We start from the raw sequence: 18129 nt of genomic DNA on the forward strand, positions 1-18129 counted from the left end.
GCTATATTACATAAAAGCAAACATCAACTTTGATAAAAGCAGCATGCTTTTGTTCCTGTGAAAATACATTTGCATATCACTTTATAAAGACTAAGAAGACTCTGGCGGCCGTGGCGCATACCTTTAATCCCAGCACTTGGGAGGCAGAACCAGGTGGATCTCTGTGAGTTCGAGGCCAGCCTGGTCTACAGAATAATATCCAGGACAGGTCCTAAAACTACACAGAGAAACCCTGTCTCGAAAAACCAAAAGACTGAGAAGAAATAAAATCAGATTTTTAATAATTTGGTATTATAATCACCAATACAAACAGAAGACGTTATTTATATCAAAACATAACAAACAAAAACCCCCACATAATAATGGTGATGCAGTATTATGAAAATATCTCTTACATTCCAATGACTGGAGATTTTGCAGGACCTCACATACAAAATTAATAGTATACCCTAACATCACTTAACACTTAAGGTTGTTACCCTACTATATACTCAGACTGTTTAACCTGCCTTTTAGAGAACAAGGTAACAACCAATCCTATTTGCCTTGGATTTCTCATGTAATCAGCTTCTACAACCTCAGCTAATGGGTAGTTGTAATCTTAAGTTATGTGCTCTTTTATGCCCTGGCCCAGAGTATGTGGTTTTATGCTAGTGAATGTGGTTTTATGATAATCCAGAGTATGCATGTGGTTTTGTGATAATCATTTGCTTAAAACAGCAAATACAGACTGAAGTCAATCATAAAATGAATATCCACTGTAAGTGATGAAAGTAACATAAAGATGTTGTTTGATAAACAAGGATATTCATAGTATTGTGTAGTGGGTACTTGTTCCACCTATGATCCACACCAGCCCCTAGGGCGTGACCTCGGGACTAGCTTAAGCCGAGGGGCATGTATGCCTGGCCCTCTTCTCCATCTTGTGGGCTTGGGTGGTGCTGACTGACTCAGGTGGCAGGAGCAGTGTGGGAGAGGACCTCAGTCTTCCAGCACCTGTGACGATTTGCCTATTCTGTTTAGTGAGTTGTTTTCTCCAATTTATGTTCTAATAAACTCCCTATACCCCTTAAGCAGACTCCCTTGATTTTTTTCACAATATCTGGGACAATTGGAGTTTGTGACTTAACCCCTTGTAAAATTCTGTTAAAGGTATTTGTAAAGTATCCTTCATTCCTTATCCATGAGATGCTTTCTGTAAGGTACAAAAACTAAAAGAGCAAAGCTTTTTGCTACAGACAGACATAGACACAGGCAGACACAGATAAACACACACAGCCACACACAGGAGACACAGGCACAGGGGCAGATTCATATAACAGACAGACAAGAGGATGGAAGACATAGGGAGAGTCAAGTAGAAGATTTGAATTCAGGCTTACTCTTGGTTAAACGGCACCAAGGGGAAGTGCTTTCATTTCTGTCCTTAATGTGACACCCACATATTATTGGTTACTTTGAGTTTATTATTAATGCATTCAAATCGATCACATAATGGTACTTCAGAAGAGTTATTTCATAACTCAGACAGATTGAAGAGGTAAGGATTTCTTATTTAATCCTTTATATTGTTTCTATCTTGATTTTAAATAGGCTTTTTACACATCTGCATCCTCCCTCCTCCTTTCTTCCCTCCCTTCTTCCCTCCCTTCTTCCCTCCCTCCCTCCCTGTTTGTCTCTGTCTATCTCAAAGATTACGTTGATTCTTAAAAAAAAGGCTTACAATCCCTGCCAGGTTTAAAAAGTCTAGGATCATACAGCAGAAAATTACTACAGTGACAGATCCACATTCCCTACTATTCTTTGGTTTTGCTTGTTTTTTCCTACAGGCAGGGCTTGCTCATAAAGTTTAAACTGGCTTCAAACTCACTAAGCATTTGAGGATGAAATTATGATTCTCTTGTCTCCACCGCCCAATGTTAGGATTACAGAAGTGCATTACATACTTGGTTTATATGGTACTGGAGATGGAATCAAGTCTTCATGCATACTTGGTAAGCACTCTGCTAACTGAGCCACATCTCTGGCCCCTCTCTCCATCATTCTTCTTACGATACCCCACCATGGATATTCTAGCATTTAACTTTGGCTTTCAGATCTGCTTAAGTGTTTGGGAATCTCAGCTCCTACCCAGCTTACCACCTACCTTCCTGACCCTCTTGTAGACTACTTCTCACCAGAAACCTAGGACTATTTTCACCAATCATTTCCTCAATTGTGCTGCTTGGAAAGGGGAAGAGTGACTAGATGAGGAATTGATGAAGGAACTTCCCTAATAGCAATGCTAATAACAGGCCTCTGCTATTATGCATTCAATATTCTTCAGCTTTCCTGTGAACAATCTACTATTTACCTGTCAAGGTATTTCAGACATTGGGCTTGAGATAGATTACCCTAATGATGGCTAAGCAGATTAGGTGAACACATTCAAGCATCAGAGAATAAGAGGCAAATAATATTAAGAAGTATATTTAGAGTGCTTACTCATACTTAGTGCCTAAAGTGGCAGTGAGTTTTTTCCCAAGTGCTTTTAGATCTGGCACGTGAGAGCAGGAATCAGTTACTCAAGAGGTGCAAACCGAGACAGCTGGTAGATGGCACAGCAGAGTAGATTGGGTTTGAATAAAATGTAATTTATGCAATGTGACCACGTTCATGCAGCTCTATAATTTCTCCCTTTGTATTTCCAATTAAGCTAAAATACACATTACACTTTCATTTTATAACATCAGCCAAAGATAGAAAATGGAGTTGAATCTTCTCACTACCTGGTAGACTAGCACAGAGGAGGACTCAAGAGCCCTGGTTTAAGGACATGGAGAGCTGTTCAAGCTGATGCCCTCACCGTCACACATAGTTCTACAAAGTTCTTCCCACTTCATGTGTTTGAGTAATTCTCTGATAAGCTGCTGGAACTGCAGTAGAATTTCCTTCTCTTCAAGAATAAACTCTTACAAAAAATCATCAGTGTTCTGAGTTTGAGACAATGAAGCGTGTGAAACATTCCTCATCTCATATATTGAATTTTAAAACATAGAAAGAGACTCAGGGTAGCAGAAATTTGTATTTTAAGATATTTTACAAATAACTTTGAAGTCCAAATATTGGCAGATCATGTTTTGAGAAACAATGTTATAAACCTGTAGATGTAACCAACCGTCTTATTAAATAAGAAACACAGAACCAATGTAAAAGAGAAAGCCAAGAGCTCAGAGCTCAGAGCAAAAACCTTACCCTTCCTGCGGTGCTCCTACTTCTCTGAAAGTAGACCCTCCAGAGCCCCCTTCTTGACAGTTGGTTACATCTACATCAACCCTTCATGATAGCAACCAGGTCATGTCCACTTCCACTGCATTATCTGCAGTGCATTTGAATTTCCATGTAAATTAAAGAGAAGCCCGGTAGTTCTTAGTTACTAAACTAGACACACACACACACACACACACACACACACACACACACACACACACACACGCGTGTGTGTGTGTGTGTGTGTGTGTGTGTGTGTGACTTCACTAGATCTTAAAATTAGTTATCATTAGATTTTTTCAAGTTAATATTTTTGGCTCTTTTGATTAAATTTCTTATCTCATAATGTTTGACTAACCATTTTTAAATGAGTGCAATGTATCCTTATTATGAATATTAGAAGTATATAATTTTGACATTTTTTGTTTTTTGGGTTTTTTTTGTACAACAGGCTAGTGCTTTCTAAGACATTAATGTCTTTTTAAGAGTGGCATCACACACTTGGCCCATAACGACTTATTCACTATTAAAATATGCTAGGTCACATTGTTCATATTGCACAGTCTCACCAGATTCATTTTGGAAGAGCTACTCAACTGGTCTACGGAAAGTCATACAGAAAACAATATGATAGATAACTTAGCTGGGTCAGGAAATATTGTTTCAACAAGATTACAGTTTGATCTCCTCTCCCTCCCTCTCTCCCAGGAATGAAACTCAGCCTCATGCATGCTAGGTAAGAGCTCAGCCCCTGCTCCTTCTGAGCTATAGAACCAGCTCCATTTGACTTCTTATGACCCTAGTCCTGTTTGGCTCTGGGCAAATTATCAGGGAATTATTGTTATTCTTCATGTGAGGTGGCATCCTTTTTGGAAATAAGAACAAAGGCAAGAGAATTCATAGAATTATACACTACAAAGTTAAATTTTATTCTGTTAATTATACCTCAGTACATCTGACATAAGAGAAATAAAATGCCAAGGAAAGCATCCCCACAGTTTACTCAATCCCTACTTACTAAATCATAGCTGTCAACTTAGGTTTCATTTTTATTTCATTTGAGACAGTTTCTCATATAGTCCTGTTGGCCTCAAAAGCTGAGCATGAGCTTTTATTCAGGATCCTTCCTGTTATGTTTCCTGAATGCTGCCATAGTAGGCATGCACCCGCACACCTAGTCTGTGCTGTGCTGGGGACTGAACTCAGAGATTCATGCATGCTATGTAAGCAGTCGGTCAATTGAGCTATGTTCTGGCTGATTTACCTAAATTTCTTTTAAGTAGGATCGTTATGAGAGAACAATGATGATATAAATAAGTAAAAGGACTTGCTTATGGCAAAATGCATTTATAAATTCAGGCTTAAAGGTCACATCAGCAGATTATAAACTTTTGCAAAACTGTTATTATTCATGCTTCCTAAATTTAGTTTTAATTTTAACGACAAGGCAAAGAAATCAATTTGAGTTTATCACAGCTTGTGCTAGAATGAGATAATACACTCAGCCCTTAAATATGAACAGAATTTTAAATGTTAAAATATGGTTTTGCTTAGTTGTGTTCATGTGTATTGATTATAGCATGTCCTTTAATCACCTATAAATGCCCTTTTGCTAATTCTTCCTTCAGTTCAAAGTCAGTGGATAGTGCAATGTGGTTCATCAGAAATCTGTAATGACTTCAAATAAATGTCAGCCATATCCTCCTTTCTCTAGCTGAATCAACAACTTTTTTTTTTCTTCCGAGACAGGGTTTCTCTGTGTAGTTTTGGAGCCTGTCCTGGATCTCGCTCTGTAGACCAGACTGGCCTCGAACTCACAGAAATCTGCCTGCCTATGCCTCCCTGAGTGTTGGGAGTAAAGGCATGCACCCATCACTGCCCAGCTTGAATCAACAATTTATAAACAGGTTAAACTCAAAATCAAAGGGTTTATGGCTACCATGGCTTTAATGATAATGTATACATAAAGAAATATGTTAGAAGTTTCCAATTCAAGCCTGCTGCTCAGCTGTTTCTTGCACAACTAGATTTTGATTTCTAGTGAAAGATTTTGAACATGTTATGGCTAAGCCACAGTGAGCATTTGCAAGCCTAGAATGGTCAAGGGGAACTAACTTGCTACCCTTAGGCCACGGATACTTGCCCCTGTGTTTGTAAAGAGAACCGAAATATACTGTGGTGCACCTATGTTCTGGACGTAAAGAAACCTTTAAAGCTAAGATATTAGCTAACACAGTGATAGAAAGTGCCTGGATAAGGTGACTTTTTATGATTTTAAAGTCATGCCCTTTAAACTGAGCGGCACGATCTTCTTGACATAGAAAATACTACCTGTATGGTCTAGACATCTAGGAAACATTAATCTGACATTCATTTAAAATAGAAGTTGTTTTGATGAAAACGTTTGTGATGTTTATCAGTGTACTCACATATTTATAGATTAATTGACTGGTTGAGTATGGCGATTGAATTTCCCTTGTCCTAAACCCACAAACTGAAAAGACCAACACACCAGATATGTTTATGGGCAAAATTAAAAGCAGAAACATTTTGGGGTCACTATGCCATGAAAGGTCTGTATTCTATATCTGCCCCCCCCAGAAGAGGTTAAGATACAGTGGGCAGAGAGTTATTGCCATTAGAATTTGCCTTGGCATAAAAATGTCTTGCTATAACCTTATATTATACATTATATTTCTATTTAGACAATGTTACTTAATGACTATCAATTTCATATACTTCTTCATCAAGTATGATACTTCATTTCTGATTAATTTAATATATATCTCAAATGATAAATTTCCAGAGATACCTCAGTTTTCAACCTATTTTTTTAAACCTTTTACAATAGGAGGTCTATGATTTGTGACCATTTAATCTAGGCCAAGTAATCAAAAGCCTGTGTGTGAGTCTTGCTGACCTAGACTTGAGCTAAGTTGTTGCTCACAAGGTACACTGGAGTGAGTTCAAGAACTTTTGCCCTCAACAACCTCACAGGGTTGTTGTAAAACTCAAAGCAAGCTATCAGGACAAAAATACCTTATTTGTGCTCAAGTACTATAAAATAGAAATTACAGTTTTTTAACAAACAAGTTTAATAATTACATTAATTACATAAATTATAAAAATAAAGTAATTTTCAAAATAGACTTTTCCTAGAACTTCTGTAGTAAAATATTTTCTTCTACTATTTCAAGAAAGGTATATTTCTCAAGTTCTTTTTTAATATTTTTGTTAAATATAGTCTCTTTGCAACTCAACTACTCTTTCTCATTGCTAGGTCATATAGTTTTAACAGTAATTATTTTATAAATGTGACATAGGCTTTCTCATTTAATGAATGAACACTGGAGGGAAATAGCTTAGGTAACTTAAAAATTTACCCCTTTCCTTTGAAACATTCTGAACTTTACTTTTCTCACCAGAAAAGGGTATGTAGAAACTACTGTCTATAAAGCTTTCACAAGTACTTTTATCTTCCTTGGCTACTGATCTTACTTGAGATCTATAATATTAGTAATTCCTTAGAGTTACAAATCTGGTCATGTTCACTTTTTAATGAATGACTAACTTAAGAAGGGTATACAGCCTGTATTTGAGTTTATTTGGGTCCCAACGAGCAGTTTTGGGTTTTAAGGCCTCTGCATAGTATTGTGATGATGAAATCTGTGAAGGACAATTCTTCAGGAAAACTTTGTGAAGTGGCAATTCTTTGATAGAGTCCTTGTGATCATCAGTGGTTGTTGCTGCCTACAGAAATCAACTCATTGGATTATAAAGGCTAATGGGTGATTCTATAATAAAATCTCACTAGTTGGGGGGGATTTAAATTTCCTGTTTGTCCTGTCCTACTTTCTTATAGGCTTCGTGAGGTTATTCATCTGTATGGTTTTTAAAAAGTATCAAAATTCTATAGAACATTTCAAGATAAGACAAAAGTCTTAGGAATCTCTACTTTTATAATGTGACATAAGTGTTTCTGTTTGAATAAATGCTTCCAGTAACATGTCTGTATTTGCCATGCTTTGACCTGTGTTTTCAGCACAACAAACCAAAACCAAGCTTTGAACTGTGAAGCAAATTGGGAAGAAACACGTCTTTCGTTGATTCATAGAAAAGATTTTCACCTTCACCTGGCAAGTGGTGTACTTGATTCCTCTGTCTCACAGCTGGCATTTCATTCCTATAAAAGCCTGGTGCTGCCTCAGGAGTTCTGGTAGCAAGTCCTAAAGGAAGGGAATACAAGACTATTGGCATATAATTTCTCAGCCCAAGTGAACTAAGAATATTTCTTAAAGATCAATTTCCTAATGACTGCACAGAGATCTGTGCGCTGGGCTGGGCAGGGCAGGAGTGTGTGCGTGCATGTGTGTGTATGCATGGAGAGATCAGAGGGAGGTGTCAAATACCTTCCTGGATCACTCTCCACCTTATATATTGAGGCAGGGCTTCTCATTTGAATCCAGAGCTTGCTGATGCAGCGACTCTAGCTAGCCAGCCTGTTCCAGGAATCCTCTATCTCTGCCTCTCAAGTGCTAGGGCTGCAAGCAGACTGCCACACTATCTGACATGTATGTAGGCGCTGGGGAGCTGACCTACAGTACTCACGATTATGTGACAAGCGATTTTTTACTATTTTTATTCACTGAGCATCTTCCAAGCCCAATTTTGTGCCTTTATTTAACATAAATATGGTTATGTATATACATACCTATGTATGTACGTATGTATATATTATCGGAGGGAAAATAAAGTTTCTTTGAAGATGCAGTTGGATATTAGGTACACAAAATTTACCAGAAGAAACACTAAATCTGGGCCACTGAATCTAGATCAAGCCCAAGCCTGAGAAGAGACAGAGTTGGCCACTCTATTTTTTACTATTTTATGACACCACTTCTCTGATATTTTAATAAAGATATGCTTAATAAAATAATCATCTGTCACTCAAGCTTTCAATGGACTTGTTTGCATATTAAGTTTTTTGTAAACTTTGGGAAATAGGAATTGTAAGGTTGGTGGAAATAATAGAAACAGAAGGAGTCTGGGACCCGATTGGAGCATAGAAGAGGATGATCTTCTGGGCACAGGATTTGAAAAAAGGTCTATATTTTTGACATGATATAACCCCAAAATTAAAGGTTTGATGAGTTTTCAACTCTTTGCCCTGAGAAGGGGCTGTTTTCTTTAGAAAATTATAGGTTTATCAGGCAACTGGGGGTAGGACTGAATATTAGGACCCATCCAACCCTCATGGAAAATGAGCTTATATAGAATACAAATTACACAACATTACCTGTTGAGTGCAAATGCATTTCATAGCTTTAAAAAGTATTAATTTTAACATTATTAATTTAATACTTGTTTCTGCAAATGGACTCTAGTTTTATTGTGATGAGTATGTTTATTTTCTGTTCTTATATTTTCTTCAGTGGGTAGCCTAATGTCTAACTGTGGAAACTGAAAATACTGGTTAAAGAGTTTAGTAAATGAATAACTAATATGAGAACATTATGTTATCTTAAATGATGAGAACATCAGATTCCAGTTGGCTCACTGGATTCTACAACTCCCAGTCTACATTCCATTCTCTTTCATTACCTCAAGGACATACTTCATAGTCTGAACCTTCATCTCATTTATTTGTAGCTTATTAGGGTATAAGAGACTCTGAGAACAAAAAAAAAAGACTATATAAAATGATTACTGGCTTCTCTTAGTTCTAGTTTATCATATTTCAATAGACTTACATAGGATATTTTCACCTGATTTTAGAGGATTTAATTGGGGGAGGTCTAAGATCATCCAGTAATATTGTTTGTGGGGAATAACTACTGAGAAATACATCTAAAATTTTTTCATAGAGAAAATTCTATATCTATCCCATCTAGGAAGATGCACTCAACTGGCATTATTAGCATGGAAGTGATAAATGAATTCCATCATAATACATAATTTTACCTCCAAGAAACAAAACACAGAGGTAGACAAAACTGTCCTGCTTTGAAGTAATCTACTGGATTGCACTGGACGCAAGCCCTTCGAGGTTACCCTAAGAATAGCAGTGCAGTGGAGTTTCCAGAGGTGCCCTAACTCTCATAAAATAATAAACACTACAGGAAGAGGGATACAGGTAGGATGCTCACCAAAACTTTTCAGCAGTTATCACACATTTTAAGGCCTTATCCCTGAGGTTAGAAACAAAGATGTTACTAACATCACATCTATGTAATACAATAGGAAGGCCTTAGGCAACAACTTTCTTTAGAAGAAGAAATAGAAATGCCATTTTCACTGGGAATGTAATTAAATATGTAGATAATCTAAAAGAATTTATGAACCATTAGAATTTGTAAATTTAATAAGTTATTGGATGCAAATGTAATTTGTACATATTATGTCTTTGTATTCTAGTCACAAATGTCTAGAAAATTAAATGACATTTATAATAATTGAAAAATCAAATACAAAAGAAATCTAATGAAAGATGAACAATACTTCTACAATGAAAATTAAAAATCATTACTGAGTTAAAAAACCTACATACACAAAGGGGAAATTCAATATTATTAAACATGTAAATTATACCTGATTGATCTATAAGTAGTGGAATTGTAATAACAATGTAAACATGCTTATATGTTATAATAAATTATTCCCAAAAGTTAAAAAAAAATTAGAATATATAAAGCAATCCTGAAATGGAGCCAAAAATTTGGAGAAACTGTCATCAGTATTTACGAAGCTATATTAATTAAAACAGTATGGTCTGAAAAAGTAGTATACATTATATTTAGAATGAAAGATAAAGCCTACACACACACACACACACACACACACACACACACACACACACACACACCACACCACAACATAAAGACCACTGATTTACAGCAAAACCTCCACTTCTGTGCAGGGAAGGGAAAGGTAGTTTCCAAATATATCTCACTGATCAACTGGATAGCTAAACAGCTCCTTCTTATACTATATACAGAACAAATTCCACATGGAAGTTAAAAGTGGAATATAAAACAATAAGCTTCTAGATGATAGTATTAAAAGTTGCTTCATGCTCATAGAGTGGGCAAAGATTTTCTTTAAACAAAAACTCATAAAGTACTCCAATAAAATAAAACATTGCCAAGTTGAATTATATAGAACCAGCACTGACTTTAAGAAAGTTAAAGGGAAAACCACAGAAAAGGAACAAGATATTTTGTACCATATACATGCATCAGAAGACATCTGTCTAGCACCACCCAAACACATAAGAAATTAATAAAAAATGTAGAAAAGAATTAAATGTCTTATAAAAGAGGATAAACAGTAGGTACATTTTCAAAATCATCAGACATTAGAGATGTGCAATCCAATTTAAGCCTACAATGAAATAATACTATATATACTTCAAAATGACTATAATTTTTAAAATTAATTGCCTTTAACAATGAATATCAGGAAGTATATGAAAGAACAGACCCTTTGAGCACTTTAAGTGGAAGTAAATTGGTACAACTACTTTAGAAAATTCTTTGGTAGTATATTACTAAATCTGCACATTTGCATAATTGACATTCCCCCAGTTCTACTTCTAGACCTGTATGCAACAGAAATGAGTCGACATTTGCATTAAAAAGGTAGAAGATAGTCATATCGGCTCATTTATATAAGCACCAAATGTTCTGTAACATTAAACTGAGGCATGTTCATATAATGAGCCATTACATAACAAAAATATCATTCTGTAATTGAGATGGATAAGATACACCCATAGAGGGCGGAGGGAGAAAGAGAGGTGAGGGAGAGGACAGATAATCAAGAAAAGTAAATATCGTATGATTTCATTCATATCAAAGTACCACAATTCTGATTTATGTTAGTAAACACATACAAGTCATAATACAGAGAAAGGAGAACAGTAGATGCTGTTGTGGAGGTCAGGGTAAGGTTATACATGTTCTGTTTCAACTGGGAGTTTTCAACTGGTATATTTATTTGTTAAATGAATCTGGCTGAGATTTTTAAGATATAAGCACTGTAAAGCTTATGTACTATAATCCAGAAAAACGTTTAGCCAGAAGAGTTAGGGTTAAGGTATTTCAAAATATTTGAAATTGGAAACACACGAGTTATGGTATTGATAATATAGGTAAAACTTAGGTAAAGAACATAATATGTAAAGTAAAAAAAATACCACTGACTGCTAAAAGTTATACTTTAAATGTGGACATGCTTTCCAAATATCAACATATAAAATACAACATAATAAGTAAAAAATACTCTGAGAAATAAAAATGGCAGGTAGAAAGAAAAGCAACAAATATATTGTCATTTTAATTTACTGATTTTCAGTTCTTGGCAGGTAAAGTAAGCAGAATATAAATAGGAACACAAGAAATAAAGTAATACTGAAATAAAGTAAAACTACTCAATGCTATAAATTCACTTAAAGTAACTTGGGTTAAAAGCAAAAGCAAAAGGAAACAGAAAAATTATCACTCCATTCAGGGAAGCAGGTACATTCCCTGAACGTTTTTACTTCTTCCCCCTCTCCTCCAGTCCAATCCCCAGCCCTTTAGTGGAGCTCCTCTCTTCTCTGACATCTCCAGTGGATCATGCAGATCTTCCCCTCAACTTCTGTCTGCAGACTCATTGCTTTATTCTAGCCCCCAACTCCAGCAGGCATCCCCTGAGAACCCCCAGGTCATTCCTGCCAGCTAAGCAGGTAGGCTAACAGCAGATCTTTCACCTCTCCCTCCATTCCTCCAAATCCAGCCCTCCAGTCTCATCTCCGGCTCTGTAGCAGACTGCCTGCTGTGGCATCTCTCCAGTCTCTGTCCCCATTCCTAGGGGACTAGCAGATATGGGTGGAAGACCCTGCTTTCCTCCCTTCTTTGGACCCCCTCAGCTCCCTTCCTAGTCCAACCCCATTTCTAAGTGTCAGCTCTCAATACCTAGAACCACATTTTACCTGGAACCTCCAGTGGCCATACCTAACAGGGTCCTGGAAGAATTTTCTACCAGGCAACACACAGCTACCACTCTCTCCTAAGAACCAGAGAGGGCAACAGAAACCGAGGAACAAAAGACTCACCCCACAAAGACAAAACTAGATATCATCACCCAGAATTACAATTTCCCCAAACCCAGATGTCTAAATGTCAGTGTAAAAACACAATCACTAACAAGCCAGGACAATATGTCTCCACTAAAGCCCAACAATCCTACCACAACAGGCCCTGAGTATTACAGCATTGCTGAAGCATGAGACGAAGATCTTAAAACAGCCTTTGTAAATATGATAGAGGTTCTTAAAGAGGAAATTAATAAATCTCTTAAAAAATCTAAGAAAACATAAATGAACAGTGGGAGGAAACTAATCAAACAGTTCAAGATCTAAAAGTACAGAGAGAATAAATAAAGTAAAATAAAAGTGAGGGAGTTCTGGAAATGAAAAATTTGGAAATGTGAACAGGAACCTTAGAGACAAGCCTCACCAACAGAATTCAAGAGATTGAAGAGAGAATCTCAGACTCTGAAGACATGATAGAAGAAATGGAGCTCAAGCAAAGAAAATGTTAAATCTAAAAAAACTGAAACAGAACATCTAGAAAATCTGGGACACTATGAAAAGATTAAATCTAAGAGTAATAGGAATAGAGGAAGGAGAAGAAACTTAGGTCAAAGGCACAGAAAATATTTTTAACAAAATCATAGAAGAAAATTTTCCTAACCTAAAGAAGGAGATGCCTATCAAGGTACAAGAAGCTTACAGAACACTAAGTAGACTGGACCAGAAGGGAAATTCCCCATCACATAATCAAAACACTAAACATATAGAACAAAGAAAGAGTATTAAAAGCTACAAAGAAAAAAGAACAAGTCATATATGAAGACAGTTGTATTCAAATAACACTTGACTTCTCAGTGGAGACTCTAAAACCTAGAAGAGCCTGGACACATGTTCTACAGACTAAGAGAACATAGATGGCAGTCAGCAAAACATTCAATCACAATAGATGGAGAAAATGAGACATTCCAAGATAAACCAAATTTAAACAATATATATCTACAAATCCAGCCCTACAGAAGGCACCAGAAGGAAAATTCAAACCTGAATAGGTTAACTACACCCAAGAAAACACAAGGAATAAATAATCCCAGACCAGCAAATTTAGAGGGTAAACACACACACCACCACCACCACCTCCACCGCTGCTGCTGCCACCACCACCACCACAATAAAATAACAGGAATTAACAAATACTTCTTACTGATATCTCTCAACATCAGTGGTCTAAATTCCTCAATAATAAGGCACAGACTAACAGATAGGAAAACAGGATTCATTTTTCTGCTGCATCCAATACACAAACCTTACATCAAGGATAGATATTATCTCAGGTTAAAGGACAGAGAAGGGTATTCTAAGCAATGGACTTAGGAAGCAAGCTGGTGTAGCCATTTTGATATCTATAAAACAGACCTCAAACCAAAACTAATTAGAAGAGATAGAGAAGGACATTGCTCACTCATCACAGGAAAAATCCTCCAAGGGAACATTGCAAATCTTAACATCTATGTATCAAACACAAGGGCACTCAAGTTCTTAAAAGAAACTATTACAGCTTAAATCACATATTAATCTTCACATACTGATAGAAGGAGACTTCAATATCCACCTTCACCAATAGACAGACATGTCATCCAGACAAACACTAAACAGAGAAATACTGGAGCTAACTGGCACTAAAAAACAATTGACCTCACAGATATTTACAGGACAGTTAATCCAAACACGAAAAGAATATACCTTCTTCCCAGCACCTCATGGAACTGTTGCCAAAATTGACCATATGCCTGGACACAAAGCAAATCTCAACAGATAAAAGAAAATTAAAATAACAGCTTGCATCCTATCTGACTACCATGTATTAAAGTTGGTTATTATCAACAACAGAAAGCTTACAAACTCATGGAACCTGAATAACTCACTGCTGAGTAAAAAATGGGTCAAGACAGAAATTAAGAAAGAATTGAAAGGCTTTCTAGAATTGAATGAAAGTGAATACACAATGTACCCAAACTTATGGTAAATAATAAAGGCAGTTCTAAGAGGCAAACTCATAGCACTACATAAAACAAATAAACAAACAAATAAACAAACAACTGAAGAAATCTCGCCGGGCGGTGGTGGCGCACGCCTTTAATCCCAGCACTCGGGAGGCAGAGCCAGGTGGATCTCTGTGAGTTCGAGGCCAGCCTGGGCTACCAAGTGAGTCCCAGGAAAGGCGCAAAGCTACACAGAGAAACCCTGTCTCGAAAAACCAAAAAAAAAAAAAAAAAAAAAAAAAGAAATCTCATACTAGTAACTTAATAATACAACTGAAAGCTCCAGAACAGTAGTTCTCAACCTGGAAATCCAACAACCCAAGACCATTGGAAAACACAGATATTTACATTACATTACATAATATAATTCATAACAGTAACAAAATTATAGTTATCAAGTAACAACAAAAATTATTTTATGGTTGGGGGGGTCACCACAACATAAGGAACTGCATTAAAGGATCACAGTATTAGGAAGGTTGGGAACCACTGCTCTAGAACAAAAAGATGAAATCACACCCCAAAATTGTAGGCTACAAAAAAATATTCAAACTCAGAAAGACAAATATGGTATGTATTCACTTATATATGGATATTAACTGTTAAGTCAATTGATAAACAAGCTACAATCCATAGAACCACAGAGGTTAGGTACAGAGTAAGGAACTGGGAAATATAGATAGTTGTCTTAGAAAAGCGAAGTAGAATAGATAATTATGGATAGCTGAGGAGGGCTGGAACAGGGATATTGATTGGGGATGGGAAGGGCAGAGGAGGATGAGGGAGGGAATGCAGGGAGAGACAGCTAAAATTAAAGGACATTTGAGGAGTATGGAAATCTAATACAGTAGAAGCTTCCTAAAACACATACATATATGAAGGCAATCTAAAGAAAAATCACCAAATAATGGTAGACACAGAGCCCCAACTGGCCATCTCTTGTCACCAAATGAAGCTTTCAGTACTGAGATTGGGTTACATCTAATTGAGTTGTTAACCAAAAGGGTACCATGGGAACCTTAAACAACTCAGGCTGTTGCCAAGACTATAGTTGCCTCTCCACAAACTGACAGCAAGGCCCCATTGTTGAAGAAAACACCTATAAAACTCATTGAACACGGAGATGTCAAGCTGATGCCTATATAGAACCTTCATCCCTGTGGGCTAGTGTTCTTGATACTGAAACATACTCTTGTTTTCTACCAAAGGAGAAACAAACACCAGCACAGCTACAAGCCATCTGATCTACAATGATCTCCTGCCTGCAAGATGTCTAGTATAGTGGTGGCACAGACTTATGGGAGTTACCAACCAATATCTGATTTGACTTAAGGCCCACTCCAGGAGATGGAACCCATATCTGAAATTCCTTGGGTGACCAAGAACCTGAGACTAGATAGCCTAGGGACTTACAGGAATGCCAACTACTACTGTCCTAAAATAAAAAAAGCAATAAAATGACTCCTAATGACATTCTGCTATATTCATAGATCAGTGCCTTGCTCAGCCATCATCAGAGAAGCTTCCTCCTACAGCAAATGGCAACAAATACAGAGACCCTCAGTCAGACATGATGCAGAGAGTGAGAGACCTTGGAACACTCAGCCCTAAACATAATGTATCAATCAAATCCCTCTCTCAGGGCTCAGAGAATCCTGTGGAAGAGGAGGTAGAAAGAGTGTAAGAGCCAGAGGGGATGGAGGACACCAGGAGAACAAGGTCTTCTAAGCACAACAGGATCAAGGCACAGATGAATTCAGGGACTGAGGCAGAAGGCACAGGGCTTGCACAGGTTGGCACCAGATGGGGTCCCAGTGCTTCTGGACACTAACTTAGAAGCTATTTCCCATTAATAATTGCCTGCAAATGAAAATTTAGTTTTCTCCCAGGCAGTCTTACCAGGAAAACAAACTACTCTTAAGGGTAGGCTGCATGGCCAGCAGTAGATGGCCAACAGAAAACAAACTCAACAGCATTTTTAGAGGTTCCTTGTTTCATATCTGTCAGGGCTTTTTCATTTTCCTCTCTTTTTAAAAATTTTATATTTTTATATTTTTAATTTTATTTATTTTTCCCCGACAGGTCATTTGAGTATATATTATGGTTTCCCATTTTGTGTTTTGTATGGGATTCCTAAGTGTGTATACAAGTGGGTCTCTGCACCTATATCTGTTTCATTGCCCTTTCTTGGGCTCTTTTCCTTCTGTTTGTTTATAGCATTCCGATTTGTTTTTGTTTTATCTTTTATATTGTATTATATTACATTGTATTATATTCCCTTAGATGTCTGTTTGCTTTCTAACAAGAGACAGAAAGGGCATGGGTCCAGATGGAAGAGAGATGGGCAGAAACTGTGAGGGGTAGGGAGAGGGAAACCACAATCAGAATGTAATGCATAAAAATCTAGTTTTAGTAAAAGAAAAAATTAACATATTGCACAAAATGATTTTTAATAAAAATCACAATTTATAAAATCCATGTGATACATTTAGGGTAGAAATCAAAGGGAAATTTAGCACTGAATACTTAGAGGAACAGGTAATAAATAATGAGCATAAAAGAATTAAGTATATACCATAAAAAGTTGAAAAATAAAAATAAGGTAAAAGGAAAACAGAAGTAATTTATAAAGATAAAAGCAGAACTTAAAAAGTTAAAAATAAACAAGAGTAAGAATTCTTTAAGGCTAAACAAAAAATTTCCATAGTGAAGATAAATTTCTTTAAAGAGAAAGTATAATTATAAAGAGTACATGGATTAATTGTTACAATAGAGAAATGTTACTTAAACTTTAAAGAGTAAGTAATCTCAACCATTACTAAAAACCTTGTGCAAAAAGAAAGGAGAGCAGGCAGGGAGATGGTTCCGTCAGTAAAGTGCTTGTTGCACTAACACGAGGCCCTGAGTCGGATTCCTAGAACACATATACAAAGCTAGACAAATGGCAGGTTCTGATCATTCCAGTACTGGGGAAGCAGAGATAAGCCGGTGTGTGGGGCTCACCAGCTAGCTAGCCTATGCTAATTGGTAAGCCCTAGATCCCAGTGAAAGACTCTGCCTCATAGAACAATGTAGACAACGTCTACGAAAAGACGTCTGAGGTTGACCCCTGGCCTCAGCATGCAAGCACACAAATATGCATATGCACCCACAAGAACATGAGCACACACAGAGAAGAAATAAAAGAAAGGAAGGTGGGCCATAAAATATTGATGTCTTTTTTATATAAAAATGCCCAAGAAAAGAGATACAACAAACAAAACTAAAAGTTAAATTGAGAAACTATTTTGATTTCATATCGTAAAGTCAATATCAATACATGACAGAGTCCTACAATATGGATACATTTCTGCACAAATAGTGTACAGAAAAATTAAGTCTTTAAATATATGAAAAAAGGTGTTGAACATAACTTGTATCACATAAAATGTAAATTGTAGGACTGACATATCCCTTCAATCTATTAATCAGTTATAAATTTAAAAAGTAACCAACATTTGAATATTATTTAGGATTTGAGGACAGAAACATGGGAATATCTACAAAAATTAAACAGGTATATAATCTCTGACCCCTAAACTCTAATTTTGCAAAATTATCCCTTAGATACATTTACACAAACTTAAAATGAGTCATGTGGTTAGGTTTCTCTCTGTATTAGTTTGTAGTAGCAGAAGATTGGTAGCAAGCTCAATGTGCTTGATAGTTAAATTTATTAGATAAATTATGATATATACATCTAATTAAGTTTTATACAACTATAAAAAT

At 36.5% G+C, this 18129-nt stretch overlaps 1 protein-coding gene across 10 annotated transcripts in view; it reads right to left on the reverse strand.

The window, feature by feature from the left end:
• Stxbp5l (syntaxin binding protein 5L) overlaps window positions 1-18129 on the reverse strand; it is a 240657-nt gene that overhangs the window by 33193 nt on the left and 189335 nt on the right. For 6 of the 10 annotated variants that reach the window (XR_013043728.1, XM_076548840.1, XM_015994613.3 and 3 more), the window contains one exon: window positions 7383-7475. The exons of the other annotated variants lie outside the window; for them this stretch is intronic. Coding sequence is in view for 5 of the 6 variants with exons in the window: in XM_076548840.1 (XP_076404955.1) it covers window positions 7383-7475 (93 nt within the window). In the remaining variant the exon portion in view is untranslated. The remainder of the gene's footprint in view (window positions 1-7382; window positions 7476-18129) is intronic. 10 annotated transcript variants of the gene reach the window in all.

Source organism: Peromyscus maniculatus, chromosome 12 (assembly GCF_049852395.1).
Source record: "Peromyscus maniculatus bairdii isolate BWxNUB_F1_BW_parent chromosome 12, HU_Pman_BW_mat_3.1, whole genome shotgun sequence".
Taxonomy (NCBI): domain Eukaryota; kingdom Metazoa; phylum Chordata; class Mammalia; order Rodentia; family Cricetidae; genus Peromyscus; species Peromyscus maniculatus.